Here is a 17,397-nt window from a genome sequence, read left to right on the forward strand (position 1 = left end):
AGAAAATATTTTTTTATTTATCCTCTTCAATACGTTAGATCGAAAAATTTTCAAGCATGCGATAATCTTTGCGAAAGTCCGGGAAGAATTTGAATTTTCAGAAAACGTAGGAATTTTCATTAAAAGTCCGGAGGGAAATAAAACCATTTACTTTCGACTAGCGTTAATGATCGGAGATAATTTAGGTGTACACTCTTTATTAGGATTCACAGAAAGCTTCAACCAAAAAAGATTCTGTCTGTTTAACAAATAGGTCTGATATAAATTCTATTTTCGTGGAAGATCAGTGTGCTCGACGGACTGAATCAAATTCTGAATCCGATCTAATTTTGAATAATGCTAAAAAAAACCGGAATAGTCGAACGATGTGTGCTACAGGGTATTGGGGGTTTCCACCCTGCTAAAAATTTAGCTGTGGATGTAGCTCATGATCTGTTGGAAGGAACTTGCAGGTATGATGTTGGTCTAATTATTCACTATTTCATTAAAAAAAAATAATTACATTCGCTCGATTGAACAACCAAATCAAAGGATGCAATTATGGTCCAATAAAGAATAAACCTCCAGAAATACTTGAAAATCATCTAAAAAACAAATATATCATAATGTCAGCTTCAGAGATGCTTACATTAGTAGTATACTTACCCATGATACTTCATCATCTAATCCCTCACGATGATACAGTTTGGCAATTAATTTTATCTATGCAAAAGATTATCAACATTTTAACGAGTTACGAGATAGAAAAGGATGATCATTTAGTGTTGAACATTTTGATTTCTGAATACCTGGAATTACTAACAGAAAGTTTCCCTGCATCCCTTAAGCCTAAACACTACTTTCTAGTTCACTATGGGAGAGTATTGCAGCTCTGTGGTCCGCTTTGGAAAATTTCTACCATGCGGTTTGAAGCGAAACATCGAGAAGGAAAAATAACTTCTTGTGTAGCAGTAAGCCGTGTCAATGTTTGTAGGACTATTGCTATCAAACACCAACTTCGTCAAAATTACCGATTTTTAATGAAGTATGTCCGGGAAAGGATTGTATATGATGCAAAGTCAATTAAAAAATACCAAAAATTTATTTGTCTGGATATTTTGACCTTTTGGAATCGTCGCCTGCACTAATGAACATATTGAATGAGAATATCAATACTCTTAAGACAATTGATTTCGGCAGAAAAGTGATAAAAGTTGGTAATATTGTTATGATACCAAGCGAAGATGAGCTTATTTTTCATCAAGTGGATACTATAATTGAGGAGTCTACCACGGAGTATTATTTTATTGTTAAAAAGTTATTGGCGGTATTTTGGAATGAGCATCCGGAATGTTATCAAGTACAACAACAGAAATATCACAGGCAAGTACTTGACTATCGAGCCATTATTAGTAGCCATATAACACGTTTAATTCGAGCTTCGAACGGTGCGAGGTTTATCGTTAAGAACTGGTTATAATTTAACTTTAAGCAAGAAAATTATTAAATATATGCTCATGTGATGATGTAAAATGTATTATCAAAAAACTGGTTTCAGTATACGTTAGAGAACAAAATAATAATAATAAACGCCATTTTTTTAATGTCATTTTTAAATTAAATTCCAAATTCCCACCGTCGAGATTTATTGTTAAAAAAAAAAACAATTCAAAGATAAAAATTTTCAATCAGCTGAATAAAAATTGATGAAGTATCAAGAAATATTGATAACTTAAGAAGGATTTTTTCATTGTGAGCAAAAGAGATTACGCCAAATTGCTAAACAAATTTTCGAGGTTGGTAAAAAAGTTTTCCAGAGTACTGTAACGAATTTTACAGTGCTGTCACTCATATTTTCGATATGTTGTTTTATACTTTTTATTCAACCCGTTCAAGCAAAAATTCGGCAGGTAAACAGTGTTTTTTACTTAGCTGACACTTTGCGCTCTGATTATGGGAAAAGACCGTAATTTTTCTAGAACTTTCCGTACAAAAATTGCTGGAATTTTCTCTCCGTGTACACAATAGTTACTGAATACTATTTTGACTGACAAATTACGGAACAAGTATGTAATTTTTATTTAATTTTTCTCTCCATGTAAGACAAGGAACCGGCTCAAATGTCTACAGGGAAATTTCCTGAGGCAGCGACCGGGGCCATGAAAACGACACATACGGATGGCCTGGAAATCGCCCTGAAGCCACCTTCATTCGATCATCTTGTGGTAAGTAGGGCAGAATCAACAGCTTATAGACTCCTGTGCCAGGGGGAATGGATGCAAGCGAGAGCGGCACATGCCAAGCTTGACATCCTCAGGAAAAATCCCTGGAACATGAGTCAAGAGAGAATGACCAGGAAATACCAAATCAGGAAAGCCTTTAAAACCTACATCCCTTAAAGGGAGAACTGGGCAACTGTATAGAAAACAGGCACCAATTTCATGTACTGGTCTACAGATGGCTCACAATACAGAGGCTGCTTTGGAGCAGGACAGTACAGGCCAGAGGAAAACTACAGGGGCAACTGGTCCTTAGGGACTATGGCCATCGTATTCCAAACGGAAGTTCTGACAATCAAAAAGTGCTAAGAGTTTCTGGTGTCCCGGATGACAATCAACAAACACATTTTTGTGTGGACAGATAGTCAAGCTGCTATAAAAACTCTCCTCAAATCCAGTGCTGACTCTAAGTTGGTGTGGGAAACCATGGAGAGCCTGGAAAACTGGGGACCAGCAACAAGGTAACCCTTCCCAGGTCACGAGGACAAGCAAGGGGGAATAAACGCCGTCGAGTCTTCGCCAGTAGTCCCCCATGTCGTGGGTGTAAGGCACATAAAGGAAAAGTTCCGACGTGAACAATTGGAGCGGTGGAAAGACACAAAGACCTGCAGGAAGCCTAGGGCAATCATCCCTGGCCCCAGCAAAAAAAGGTCGAAGCACCTACTGGCCATGGACAGAAAGAGTCTGGCCACTACGATCAGGCTGCTCACAGGGCATGGCAGATTTAATGAACATTGCAGAGTCATCGACATGGACTCGGATGGGTAGTGCAGATTCTGTAATGAAGCAAAAAAGGACAGTCTACACATCCTATGTGACTGTCCGGCTCTAGCAGCGACGAGACTGCGCTGATGGGCAACTCTCTTCCCCACCCAGAGAAACCTGTCGAAAACCTCATCAACATTTACAGCAAATTTACAGGCGAAATGTTGAAAAAAAACGGTGGAAGCCCGGCAAGAAATAGTTGTTGGGAAACGATATGGACCCCTTTCACCCACCATTCCAGCAAACACTACGATCGATCACGATGACGAGGAGCACGTGGGCGTTCTTCTGTAATGATTGCGGATATTCAGGCCCTTAATGCCACCCCCGAAATACCACACCCGCCAATCCTCTCTGATCTCCAAGGCATCCCGATCCCTCTGGCACCAGAGTTCCCTCTCTTGTCGCTATTCCCCGAAACCACCCCGCTCACTCATGTCTCCGCTTTGGTTTCCGCCACAACGTCCGCCTGAGTCTGTTTCAGGAGCTGTAGCAGTAGACGCGGGGAGAAGAAGAGACGTGGCACTGAGAGCAGTGGCTGAGAGGATCCAAGTTGAGGCAGCAGCTTCAACCCCACCACCACCAGCAGTACCACAAGCACCATCCTCAGTACCACCAACACCGCCACTAGTACAAGCAGTAGCTGAAGAGAAAATCCCTGAAATGGCCGGAACTGCACGATGGGCGGGAGTGACGTTTCTTCTAAAAAATGTCTTCTTAATAAATGTAGAGGTGTTTATCCTAGAGAAGGAGGACAAACACAAAGGCGCCTTTTAGAGTGAGCTATATTTTTCTTTTCCTATTTTAAGCTTCTACGTTTTGAGGCGTTCCATTTAAAGCTGAACGACACAGAAGACAGTGGAGAGGGGCTACATTCCCTTTAATTTTTCGTATTGGTTGTGTCTCATAGGAAAACGCGGGGTCGGACCTTTTCCACTATTAATAATTTTATTTTTCAGGTAGAGCTCAAGAATGGCTCGAAGATAAAATGTTAGCTGTCTCACAGGTTAATGTTACCATTTTTAAACGGCCTTTTTTTCTCGCTAATCCATTTTGACCCATTTTTATATTAATGTTTTTTTCTCTTTTTAGGCATTCCCCAACAAGACACGACATGCCAGCATCTCCAAAAGAAGGAAATTGAAAGAGTTATTTTTCAATTAATTCAACCGTTATATTTTATATTTAAATGTTTTCCACTTTTTATTTCCGAATGGAAATTTATTTCCGAATGGAAATTTATTTCCGAATGGAAATTTATTTCCGAATGGAAATTTATTTCCGAATGGAAATTTATTTCCGAAATTGTAACCGTTCAATTTTGACATTATCTAATTTTCATTAGAAATGATGCAGAATAGTCTGAAAATACGTAAAAATACGAAGTTTGGCGAACATGTCTGTATATCCCCGGCCCTCCTTTTCACGGATTTTTGGAAATTAAGTTTTAGAAAATACAACAATGAGAAGACAAAAAAAAGTTCCAAAAAATATGAAATCTTGGGAAATTATAGGTCCTAATTTGGACGAAGTCTGGCCGTAGAATTCGCTCCATCAATCCAATTGTCCCCGAAAGCCTTTTTTTCTCAAAAATTTTTTGTTTGCAAATATTTGCAAAACTAGTGGGCCGACTAAACTATTTTTTCTTTGAAAATGTTCGTCTCAATGGCCCGTATCTACATCAATCAAAGCTTATACAGCCGTCGGTACAAAGTTTTTGAGATATTTTCGCATTTCTGTTTTTTTTTTTCAAAGCAGCGTCGTACGCGCACTAGCCTCCACGAAAATAGAGATATCAACTTGGAATTTCGAAAGCATTTTCGTTTTTTAATAGGGACGGTTCGTATTCCAGAAAGATTCCTCGTAGAACCACAGTGAGAGATTAAGGGTATTCTATTCAGAAGCCGACCTTCAATGAAATTGATGACAAAAGAAAATTAAAAAATCAATAAATAAATAACATGTGAAGTACCAATCATATGTCTACTACCGTTAAGAACGGCCAACTGCTTGTTTCAGTGTTATAATGTTTTTCTGATAAAATTGTAAAATTTATATTGTTTTTTATAAAAGAATTTTGATTATTAACGATTTTTTGTTTGATATTTTTATCATAAATTTTACTGATATTAAGGAGGTAGGAAAAGAGGTTAGGTTAGGTTGCACACCAAATGGCGCGTACTAGTATCGTACGGGTTGGTGTGCTATCCGGGTAGTCATCTGATTTCAGTAATTACAATGACTTCATTGATTTTACTATGAATACACTGTGACTACACTAGCGATTGACACCATGACTACGAAAGTGAATGACCCCTCGCATAAAACAGTAACCATAAATTACGATATTTAAAATGTCATTTACGAGATCCTTACGTTTCAGTAGTTTTTGAGTAATCCGAGAATAATTTTCAGATATTTTTTCAAATTTTGCTAAATGAAAATTTGTAAAATTTGGGAATCATGGCGCGGAACAAGAAAAGTTGTAAATTATTAGACAAATTTTACCTAGGAAATAAAGGGGTGGAATAATTTTAAAAATTTGAAAAATGTCGAGAATTTAAGAAATTGCGAAAATGTGGGAATCATGACGAAAAATAAGGAAAGCTGGATATTATTATACAAATTATGTCTGGACGTGAAAAGGCACGGGGTTATATTTCGAAATTTCATAAAACGTCAACCATTTAAAACATCTTGCAATTTTGCAAAATATTGCGAAAACCATGGAAGATGGCGAATAGTGGGAAGGGACAGCAGAATTTTGAAAACATTACAAAAACTACTTTTCTCGCAGAAACGTTTCGAATCCAAATTTCACCCATCCTTTAAGCGAAGTGTGTACAATTATTTGCCATCTTCCCTAGCTTCCACAATGTTTCTCAAGTCGAGAAATTTCTTCAATTTGTGATATTTATAAAATTGATTAAAATTTTGCTATCACCAAAGCTGAGCCAATCTAACAATAATGGTAAGACAATTAGAAATTCGTCTTTAGGATATCAACTTTTTGACAGCCAACTTTTGACCAAGTCACGGGGGATATTCATTCTAGATGCGACTACTCATATACATATTTTTTAATATTTTCTTAAATGTTTCAAAGTGCCCCCATTTAAAAACGAAATATTTTTGTCATGAATATGATATTCCTGATAACTTTTTGATATGCACTAGGATTCATAACTCATCACTCACTAGGAAAAAATAGTTTTATTGAATCAAGTATCAAAATTTTGCTTAACTATGAGATCACTATGTGAAAAATTACCTTAAATGAACCTCTATATCGATTACTAACATTTTGAATTATTCCAAATTGTTTAAGTTAATGAAATCTCGAATTTTTACCTTTGGAAAATAGTGAAGGACGGCAAGGCCTTATATTGTCAAATAAGGGAGTCCTTCAACAATATATAATATTTACACCTGTAGTTAGATTACCTAAAAATTACTGCCCCGAATATATACTTATCAAAAAGTGTTTTGATACTCATAGAATTACATCACTCCTCTTCGACTCCTGTTATATATGTCCCACAAACCTAACACACTTTGGCGCAATGGAAATGTATTATTGTATTTTTACGAGAATTAATACGTCGCCTTAAAATAAAAAATAAAATTGTTCTTTTCGAAAAGAAATATTTTCTGACGAATTTTTTGATAGCTTGTCAGTCAATTATTTTCAACAATCTTTATATCACTCGTCCCACCCGCACCCCGTAGTTTTATTGCCCTAGGAAGATAAGTAGCCGCTTATCGCTTTTCTTTTTGCTTATCCCCCTTGGGTAAGAAAAAACCTCGGTCAGTCGGACCTCGTAACATAGAGTAGTATATGCCACACGGTCTGAAAAGTATTTTACCACAATATTTTTATAAAATACGTTGCCAAAATACTTTTCAGCCCTTGTGACATGAATTAATATTACAGACAATTTGACTGAAAATTAAACAGCAGATTTGTATTCTACTTTCTCTAATTAATCAATGGCAGTGTCTACACACACGGTGTATTGTTGAATACCATAGACGTATGGCATGTTTCCTACCATGGATCTATGGCTTTTATCGACCATCTCCGCATGTAAATCATGGTCTATGGTAAGTTTTACCATGCGTCCATAAAATACCATATACTTAACGGTCCTTATTCGTCCAGGGCACAATGCCATGTGCATAGTGATCTCCACCATACGCCCAACCGATTACTGGGTGTATGGCAATTACAATTATGAGTTTAGGTTTTTTTTATTGATAGTCTTCCACTCTTTCACTCTTCCTTGTTTCCGAAAACCATAAAAAGATTCCCAAACAACTTATCAAACACTTGAAGCTTTTTAATGAGTTCTTCTATTCTATTCCAAATATTTTTGTCAATATATGATAATGAATTATCTTAAACATCCTACTCGATAATGAGTACAAGATTACCGTGCATGATCTGCACTTAGATGCCCATAGAGTCAGAGATTCTTTTACGAGTACTCATGTTAATATCGAACTCCTTTCACCTTTTGTTCAAACCGAGGCGTTTTCAGCATTTAAAAAGGTAATTATCGATAAGACGAATTCAGGAGCAAAAACGTGTAGTTACTGTGGATGCATTAATATCCAAATATCACGTCAATGGGTAATTTATCAGTCATGTTTGCGGTATACACACGCCAATTGAGTTGACGTTCAAAAAAATGTCCAAGGTATGGTTTTGCTCGCCATGTATCAAAAAGAAGGATGATTTTTTTCCAATTATTCTTGAGATTCCTAATACACTGAGAAAAAAAAATATTTTTGCCAAGAATATTTTCTTCCCACAAGTAAATCTGGCGATCACTGTGTAAATACTCTCATAAGACTTACTAATGCCAAATATATTTTCTTGTGGTTAGTAAATATTCTTGGGTAAAGAAATTTTTTTTCTCGGTGTAGGATCGAAACACCAAGAGCACAACAACAAAAAGGGATCCAAATGAATAATAATGTAGATGTCCGCGTTCTCACGACAATTGATTTACCAGTTAGTCTTTATTTTAGAAAACGTATAATTTTATATTTTTAAAATTTTTTGAATTATTATATTTTTATTTCATTCACCTCAGATATTATTAAGGGATTTAAGTTGATGTAATTCCTGCAATTATTTGAAGAATGCTCTAATTTATTTCGAGAAGTGGAAAGAGCAAAAAGGAAGCGTAACGTTTGTCGAATTTTATTCTTCCTTCCAACATGCATTACTTGTGTAAATTTAGAATGTTTAACATAATTGGTGATCATATATTGATAAAAGTATTTTGAATAAAATAGCATTCATTGACAAGCTTCAGGTGTTTATGGATTAGTTGGGTATCCTTTTATTGCTCTCGAAAACAGGGAAGAGTAAAAAATATAACTAGTATGAGCTTTCTTTTACTTACCGCATTTCCTGACAAGTCAAAAGGCTTACGGTCTTCCGAAGATAGTTGAATTCTGAGGAATTTCACTGTGAATGTTTATACAGGCAGTACATTTTTAAATTTATTTGTACCTTCATTAAGAGACTTGAATATTTGAATTGCTGTTTGAGAGAGAAAAGAGCCAAGATTGAACTGAGGTATACGATTTGATACATATGTGCTATTTCTACCAATAAAAAATATGAAGCCATAGTTCTAACGGCCATACACCCAGTAATCGGTTAAGTGTATGGTGGAAATCACCGTGCACATGGCATTGTGCCATGGACGCATGGATGAGAACCATAAACCATGATTTACTTGTGGAAATGGTCGATAAAAGCCATAGATCCATGGTAGAAAAAATGCCATACGTCTATGGTATTCAACCATACACCGTGTGTGTAGACACTGTCTTAATCAATATCAACCATATGAATAGGTGAACCTCATTTTTGTATTGAAATTATAGGCAGCATACAAAAGTGGAGGATTCAAAGAATTTCACCCTAAAATTTTTTCGCAGACATATAAATCGATTTTGTTCCTTCTCTGTAACAATTCGTTAATAAATATAGTATTCACAAAGGAAATGAGAATTAAGGAATTCCGATAAATCTCATTGCACCAAAAACTGCACGGGAAAAGTATTGGAGGGAAAGTCGACTAAAATTGCGTTTCCATTTGTATTTTTAAACTTCTTGTTATCCCGCAAGGATAAAACTGAATAATGAAATAAATAAATCATTACCTCGGAAGTGGAATCGTAAAATCTGGTATTGTTAACAACTCAGGCCTAGGCGATGGTAAATTATGTTGCCACCTTGTAGCGTACGGTGTCTTTTTATTGCTTGGCAACCTGTATGGTTTTATATAAATCTGTCCATAAACTTTAGTATGCCGTGGTCGACGTTTAAGTGTTAATAACACTTCCATGGGACTCTCGTTAAATAATTCGAGAACATTCTTCCTTCCCCATCCTACGACCGTTTGATAGTTGACCTATCGATTAGTAAGAAAAAAGTTATTAGATCAGTTGTCTCTATGCTCATTGAAAAAAAACGTTGTCCACCCGAGTCACTTGATACTTTCAGTCCTCAAGGCCTCCCTCTTTTATATATAAACAACATGTACCACGTATCTTTTAAAAACTCACAAAGTCGGGTTTCGAATGGTTTAAGGCCCGGTTGGAGTACCTGATTATCTCATATAGGTAGTTTTTCTTTCTTGTATTTTTATTTGAAATTTTGGTGCAGTCCTGCATAAAGCAGACCTGTATAACATAAATGCATATAGACTGGAAAAAAATTTTTTTTTTAATATATATAGAGTCCGTGCTTTTTTACTAAAATAGGAGGATAATTATGCAAAGGCAGAAGTTGGGAATATCTGATTTGATGGATGAGGGGGCTACAAGAAGTAGGACGAACGTTGCAGTTTGATTTTGATGTTCAGATGTTTTAAAAAATAGTAGATGACGCAACAAGTGCGTAATGGATTTCTTGGCTCGTGGGATGGTTGTAACACGACCCGAAGCCGAGTTTTACAATCCCATGAATCAAAAAATCCATAACGCACGTGTTTCGTACACTATTTTATGTTATTGGGCACCTATGATATAAAATTATTTCGATATGCATTCATCCTACTCCTTGTTCTTTTGTCGTTCACCATCTCCCCCCTGCTCCATCAAATCAGATATTTCCAACTTGTGCTTCTGTACAATTATCCTCCCATTTTAATGAAAACGCACGGCCTCTAGATTTTTGGTTTTTCTTTTTACTTTTTTTCCAGCCTACATACGTTAATGTGATACAGCTCTGCTTCTTGCAGGGGGCTTCTGTACCAAAGTTTTAGACAAAATAAACAAGAAAAAAAAACTATCTATACGAGATTATCAGATACTCCAACCGGGCCTTAAATTTTATCCTTTCGACTGTACGCAAATCGAAATTACGGCTAGTTGAACATCAAGAAACATGAAGTTGATATGTCACATCTACTTTGGAAATCTTAGATTCGGCCAAATTTTCAACACCCGTGTAAGCAAAAAATGATGGATTTCTGGTACCATTTGAACACTCAAAAACTTGAACACCTTTCTGTGCTTTCGAATGATACTTTTTGTGATGATACATTTTTATCATATACCACGGTTTTATCGAATTAATGGAGGAATGGCAATGAATATTACATATAATTTTAAAGCTCATTCGTTTAACTTTCGAATGACATTCCGTGCATTCGGTTGCGTTCATTCTGTTCTGAGTTATGAATCAATAAACGTCAGAATGGCGTGTCACAGTTATTTTGTGTGTTAACAATGGTGTGAGTATTTTCATGTTTTGACAGATGAAGTATCCTATATAATTTCCAACCTCACTTTCTGAGCTATCCAATTATTCAACATCATTACAATGTATTGCATTCATTCTCTGTGTTAGGGATATATAGTGTGATTTTTGTAATTCAGAACGAAACTGGTTAAATATTTTATACTATCTTAGAGTTTGAAAAATGAGCTTTCAAATGATCCAACTCTTACTAAGGTCTGACGGGTATTTATCATGTAAATGATTGCTGAAACATCAAATTGTTTCAACAGTATTCGCGTAACAAAATTATCAAAGATATGGGGAAAAAAATTAGACAGTTAAAATTAAAAAAAAATTGATCAGTAATTATTCCCTATTCCACCTTGTTCGGATTGTTTTAACAGATTACTTGTTTTGGTTGACGGATCTTAGATATATGTTCACAGATAATAAAAATGGGTCTCCATATATCGCGTGCGTTTAGCGCGCGTCTCTGATATTGCCCTAATAGATTTATAAGTTTCAACTTGAAAAAGAGTCGTGGGAATTACCTGAACTATTTCATCCCCCTCTTCCATTTTTGCGCACTGATGTGCTACCGAGCTAAATTTGACTTCCGCAATTTGATGAGTTCCATGAAATGAAGGAAGTATGTAGAAGCCCAGATCATCACCAGGTCGTTTTTTTAATGTCGCTAAATCTAAACTGGCCGGCTGAAGAATCATAGGATCCGAAATATCTCGAATAATATAATCAGCTAATTGAGCCAATTCATCACAAGTTGCTCTTATCTCTTCAATTGGTTTCTCTGCAAATCTGTCCCTTTGTGCACATGTTGCCATCTCAATACTTAGCTTCAACAATTGAGTTTTTCTATCATTGTACTCGGCTTGTCCACTGAAGGGCGGCTTATCCAGCCACCTCACCAGTGGTTTAACAGATGTAACAACACCCACGACATCGGACAATGTTTGTGTTGCCACTGGTTTTGAATCTGTTTGTCGAAATAGCTCATTATGTAGACTGTGAGCTTGGCAAGCAAGTCGTAGTGCTAACAGTTGCAGATTCTCCCGATCAAGCTCATAATGAAAGTTTCTCAAGTATTCAACTGCTTCGAGAATAATCTCCTGATGTCCAACTTTGAGAACACCCAATTGTTCCAGATCCTCAGGTCTGAGACTCAATAACTGTTGGCCATTTACTTTGTTATTTGTAAAACTGTGCACGTAGGGGAGAACTGAATTATCAAGACCTGTAAATACATCGATTGGATGGACATTAGACATCAATATAAACTGACTAATTGGTGCCACTAGATACGAAAATATTATATTTATTTCACAATAGGAAGGATTTAATTTCAAAGAATAATGTAGCAATCGAACAAATCGGAAATTATGGCCCACAGAAATACCAAAATGGAATTGAGATTATTCAGTATACAGTCAATATATATATATATATATATATATATCCATACACATATATATATATATATATCTCAAATTAATCGATGACATAAATGAGGAATTATTCATACACTTTGGGTAGATAGCTTCTGATAGAACACTTTCCAATAATGAAATTCATTTCTCAATGCTCCTAAAAATCCTGATTTTTATTTAGTACCTTTCAACCATTCACACACTTGATCGGTTTTCCATTCAGCAACGTTTACATACGCCATGACCACTCCTTAATCATATTGACCGCCACAACCATGAGATCTGTCACCAATATAAACACTCTTAATAAAAAGTAAAAAATTATTTAAATGGAAAATAAATTAAGAATGACAAGACTCTCTTGATAGAAATTGAAGGTTATGCAGTGAATCGTCAGAGCAGAAAGCAGAGATTATAGGGGAGATATAGGGCTTACGGAAAGGCTTTGACAAGTGATTCATTGCGGCGGCTACGGAACTACGCCCCGAGAGCCCGTACGTGTAAGCAAAACAGGTCGCGAGCCCGTGAGTGTCGATAATTTTCCGAGCCCGTGCGTGTCGATAATGTTCAGAGCCCGTGAGTATGGATAAGACAGAGCGCGAGCCCGTGAGTGTCGATAATCCGAGGCGGTCGTGAGTGTCAGAAAGGTCGGGCCACTGATCGAAATAACGATGACGTCAAAAAACGAACGAAAACATCTGATGTACCGGAGAGTGGGGGTATGATGGAGACACAACCGATGGACGGAATGAAAAAGCAAGTTACGTTCATAAATACGCCATTTGTTTAAAGAATTGAGGAAAAATTGTCTCGAAAATGTATACTCAAGCGATTGAGAATCAGCTGAAACGTGGAGATTGATTGGTGCCTCGAAACTTTTTTTTTCAAACGATATCTTTTTTGTTAACAAATTTAAAAATAACTAAACAAATTGGGGAAAAATTGTCAAATATATATTCAAACGATTGGGAATCGCCTGAAACGTCGAGATTTATGGGTCCCTCGGAACCTTTTTTTTCAACGGCTCTATTTTTGGTAACAAATTCAAAAGTGATTGAACAAATTCGGGAAACATAGAGCTGTTGAAAAAAAAAGGTTCCGAGAGACCCGTAAATCTCCACGTTTCAGACGATTCTCAATCGTTTGAGTATACATTTGCGAGACAATTTTTCCCGAATTTGTTTAATTATTTTTGAAATTGTTAAGAAAAAAGATATCGATTTAAAAAAAAAGTTCTGAGGGACCCATAAATCTCCACGTTTCACACAATTCTCAATCGTTTGAATATATATTTGCGAGACAATTTTTCCCCAATTTGTTTAATCATTTTTGAATTTGTTAACAAAAATAGAGCCGTTGAAAAAAAAAGGTTCCGAGGGACCCATAAATCTCGACGTTTCAGGCAATTCCCAATCGTTTGACTATATATTTGCGAGACAATTTTTCCTGAATTTGTTTTTTCATATCATATGATATTATAGATTTAGATTTATTTAGTGATATATAAAATATAAACCATGTTTTTCAAAAAAAAGAGGTCCATTTTGCCCCTTTTTCCCTCTATATCTCGAAATACAGTGTAGAGGGAATTTTTTCATTATTTTTCTCGAACTCGCGAGACAAAATACTACGGGAAACCACCATCAGGCTGTGGCGCCAAAGTAATCGGAATTGTGCCCATTATCGACACGCACGGGCTCTGAGAATTATCGACACGCACGGGCTCTGAGAATTATCGACACTCACGGGCTCTCGACCTGTTTTACTTACAGGAACGGGCTCTCGATCTGCTTTACTTACAGGAACGGGCTCTGACCCCACAGTGGCCACAGTGCGTTCAACATAGTGCTCCAAAATGAACAAATAATTAGAAATTGAAATGAAACTTGAGAAGAAACAAGTTGGCATCGAGTTATTATTATTTAAGTACTCAAAATCATTTTAAGCTCTCAAAGTAGTAGATTTATGAGGAGCTGCGAAGCATAGGGGCTCGGTTCCGAATTAGGTACGCTGTTCATTTTTGGAGGTAGCGTCGTTCGTACTATCACAGCACTACACCGCCGGTGACTGGTAGTTGGCACCACATAATTGAAAATTCATTAGTTTTTTTATTTAGATCAATAGTAGGACCTTTGTACATCATTGTAATACCATTAAAAAATGTTGTAGACCCTTCATTATTTTTTAATTAATTATACAAAATAATGATCGGAAGTTAGCACCCCACCCCACTAATTTTTATTTGTAGACTGAAATAATATTAACCAATGGACCGACGGTAGTGGCCGTGCGGTTAGAATGCTAGACTAGCATGCCAAGGATCCGGGTTCGATCCCGGGCACCGGCGGTCAAAAAATTTATAGCGCTCTGATCTCACGGTTTCACTGCCGAGCGGTAGTCCTGTCAAAAGGACGACTGTACCTGGGCAGGTTTTTCCCTCAGATGAGGTTTTCCCTCCCTTCAGCAAATGCGGTACAGGGGGTTGGGGGGTGGTAAGGGAACAAATCGTAAAAACCCGAAAGGGTATACGAGTGAGAGAATTTTTATTAACCAATGGAAAGCAAATCGTTTGTAGATAATAAATCAATTGGTATCATCCTTCTACACCTGATTGTTCATTAGATATTAATTAAATTAAAAAGTGGTTTGTAGTGTTTACATCGGCATCCGCGCATGCGCAGACACGTACCCTCGCACAGTTTGGCACCATGCACTTGGAAGCAATATCGTTCTTTAATTAAATTTTCAAACTTTTTTCTTGGTAAATATTCAGGTAGTAAATTGGTGAAATTTAGGAAAACATGATTAGAATTTGGGACTAATTAGTTTTCGTTTAATTTTTTTTTCTTTTTTGTCAATAATAATGAGCAGAAGTTATTCTTAAAAAAATCAAAAATAATTGGAATCACAATCACTTTAAAATGCATCTTCTATATGGATAGTTTTTAAAACAACCAAGTTGAAATTATCGGAAATTAATTGGTTAAAATTACAGAACGAAAATAGGAAATAGAAAATACAAGTGTTCCAATCCAAAATTAAATTGTCTTTCGTAATGGAATATACCAAAATTTCAAAGTTGGTGTTAAACAATTAACTTCGTACCTTCATTGGCGATGCCAGTTCAAAAAACTCAATGAAAAGTCACTTATTAAAAGGTAATTAACGATCGCACGTAATTAAAGAGAAATAAATGCAAAATCGAGCGAATGTCAAATCAGAATGAAATATCAATTTTTAACACGTTCAAATATCTCATTTTTAGAATCTCCCTTACATTACACAGCTAACTTTTTTATAACTGAGTGAAATAGGACATCAAATATTCAGGTTGTTGAAAAAGTCAACATTCAACGCCGAATATCTGCGTGAAAGTTCAAGACGGTTTATTTATACATTTTTATAAATAATGTTACATTTTGATACACATTTGCTTGTCCCTACATCTATTCTTTCCTAATTACATGAGAGTGTAGCTAGTTATCTTCATCAATTAATCGAATGATGAATTCTAATTCATTTGAATTTTCTTAACGAATGTCGATAATGAAGAAAAGTACGGCCACAGCGATCCATGGGAGTCCACGCATGCGTAGATTGACACATTGTCATTGATATCATTAATTAATTAGTATTTAAAGAACAATTAGATCTAGAATGATAATTCAAGGATTATTTTTTACCTACAAACGATTTGCTAACGATTGGCAAGGTCAATTTGGTTCTACAAATGAAAATTAGGAAAGTCCAATGGTAACTTTTGCATATTATTTTCATTAATTAGTAAAAAATCAAGGAAAGGCCTACAAACATTTTAATCACTATTACAATGTCATACAAATGGTCCTCACAATTCCTCTCTGATGATCGAAAACACCATACTAGGTGTGAGCACCAGTGTCTGCGCATGCGCCGATGCAAACACTATAGACCTTTTTTTAAATTAATTAAAATCTAATGAATAATTACGTGTAAAAGAATGAAACCAAGGTATTTATTATCTACAAACGATTTGCTTCCCATTGGTTAATATTATTTCGGTCTACAAATAAAAATTAGTGGGGTGGGGTTCTAACTTCCGATCATTATTTTGTTTAATTAATTAAAAAATAATGAAGGATCTACAAAATTTTTTAATTGTATTACAATGATGTACAAAGGTCCTACTATTGATCCAAATAAAAAAACTAATGAATTTTTAATAATGTGGTGCCAACTATCAGTCACCGCGAAAATGAGTTTCACGGCAGAAGTGATCAGGAGCGTACGAAGGATGGGCACTTTTGGGGGGATAATTTGAAGATATTAATAAATGGGATTGGGAGGGAAAATTGTTAATTTAGGGGTTAAATAGATACGTGAGGGTAGAGCCCGGGTATAAGGGTGAAACTGGGATTGAGAAAGGGGTATGTGTATAAACATGGCTTTCGTAGGCATGGTTGAAGGTGAAATGAAGATATGAAAAGAAGATGGATGCTTTGACGGACACTAGGGGGTTCTAGGGGAAAGGGAGAGGAGAAATGAAAGGGTAAAAATTGGGGTGAGAATGACAAGAGATGAATAAAAAAATGCTTCCGGGTAAAATGGGGTGTTTTTGCACCCTAACTAGCCCATTTCCACGATGCCCGAAAAAGTAAAAAAAAGGTCTCTACAAGTATATCTAAATCGATTCAGGGGATGATTCTCAATCGACTTGTCTCCATGAATTTCGACCCTAATTTTTCACCTTCACTAAGCCATTTCCAAGATGGCCAAAGGGTTAAAAAGAATACCTCTGTAAATGTGGGTAAATCGACTCAGGGGGTGACTCTGAGTCGATCTGTACCTATAAATTTCGACATTTTTCTTCGCCCTCACTAACCCTCCCCCAAAATGACCGATGGGATAAAAAAAAAAGTCTTTACAGAAATGGGTACATCGACTCAGGGGGTGATTCTGAGTCGATCTGTACCTATAAATTTTAACATTTGTTTTCCACCCTCACTAACCCTCTTTCAAGATGGCCGACGGCGTGAAAAAGGGTCCACAGGTGTATGTAGATTGATTCACGGAATGATTAGACGGAGTTGCGGAGTCCAATCAGTGTATTGGAAAAAAATAAAAATAGAAGGGTGAACTGAGTGCATTGGAAAAAAATTAGGGGGTGAGGGTGGGAAGAGTGTGCCAGGGTGCAAAGGAGATT

General features: G+C 36.3%; 1 protein-coding gene across 3 annotated transcripts in view; it reads right to left on the reverse strand.

Moving 5' to 3' along the window:
* cnk (connector enhancer of ksr) overlaps positions 1–12,623 on the reverse strand; it is a 113,343-nt gene extending 100,720 nt beyond the window's left edge. For all 3 annotated transcript variants that reach the window (XR_892212.1, XR_892213.1, XM_011305588.1), the window contains exons 1-3: positions 12,400–12,623; positions 11,322–12,022; positions 9,207–9,457 (exon numbers count right to left, since the gene is read on the reverse strand). Coding sequence is in view for 1 of the 3 variants with exons in the window: in XM_011305588.1 (XP_011303890.1) it covers positions 9,207–9,457; positions 11,322–12,022; positions 12,400–12,457 (1,010 nt within the window). In the remaining 2 variants the exon portion in view is untranslated. The remainder of the gene's footprint in view (positions 1–9,206; positions 9,458–11,321; positions 12,023–12,399) is intronic.
* Between the last annotated feature and the right edge of the window lie 4,774 nt (positions 12,624–17,397).

This window comes from Fopius arisanus, unplaced genomic scaffold (genome assembly GCF_000806365.1).
Source record: "Fopius arisanus strain USDA-PBARC FA_bdor unplaced genomic scaffold, ASM80636v1 scaffold00043, whole genome shotgun sequence".
NCBI lineage: Eukaryota > Metazoa > Arthropoda > Insecta > Hymenoptera > Braconidae > Fopius > Fopius arisanus.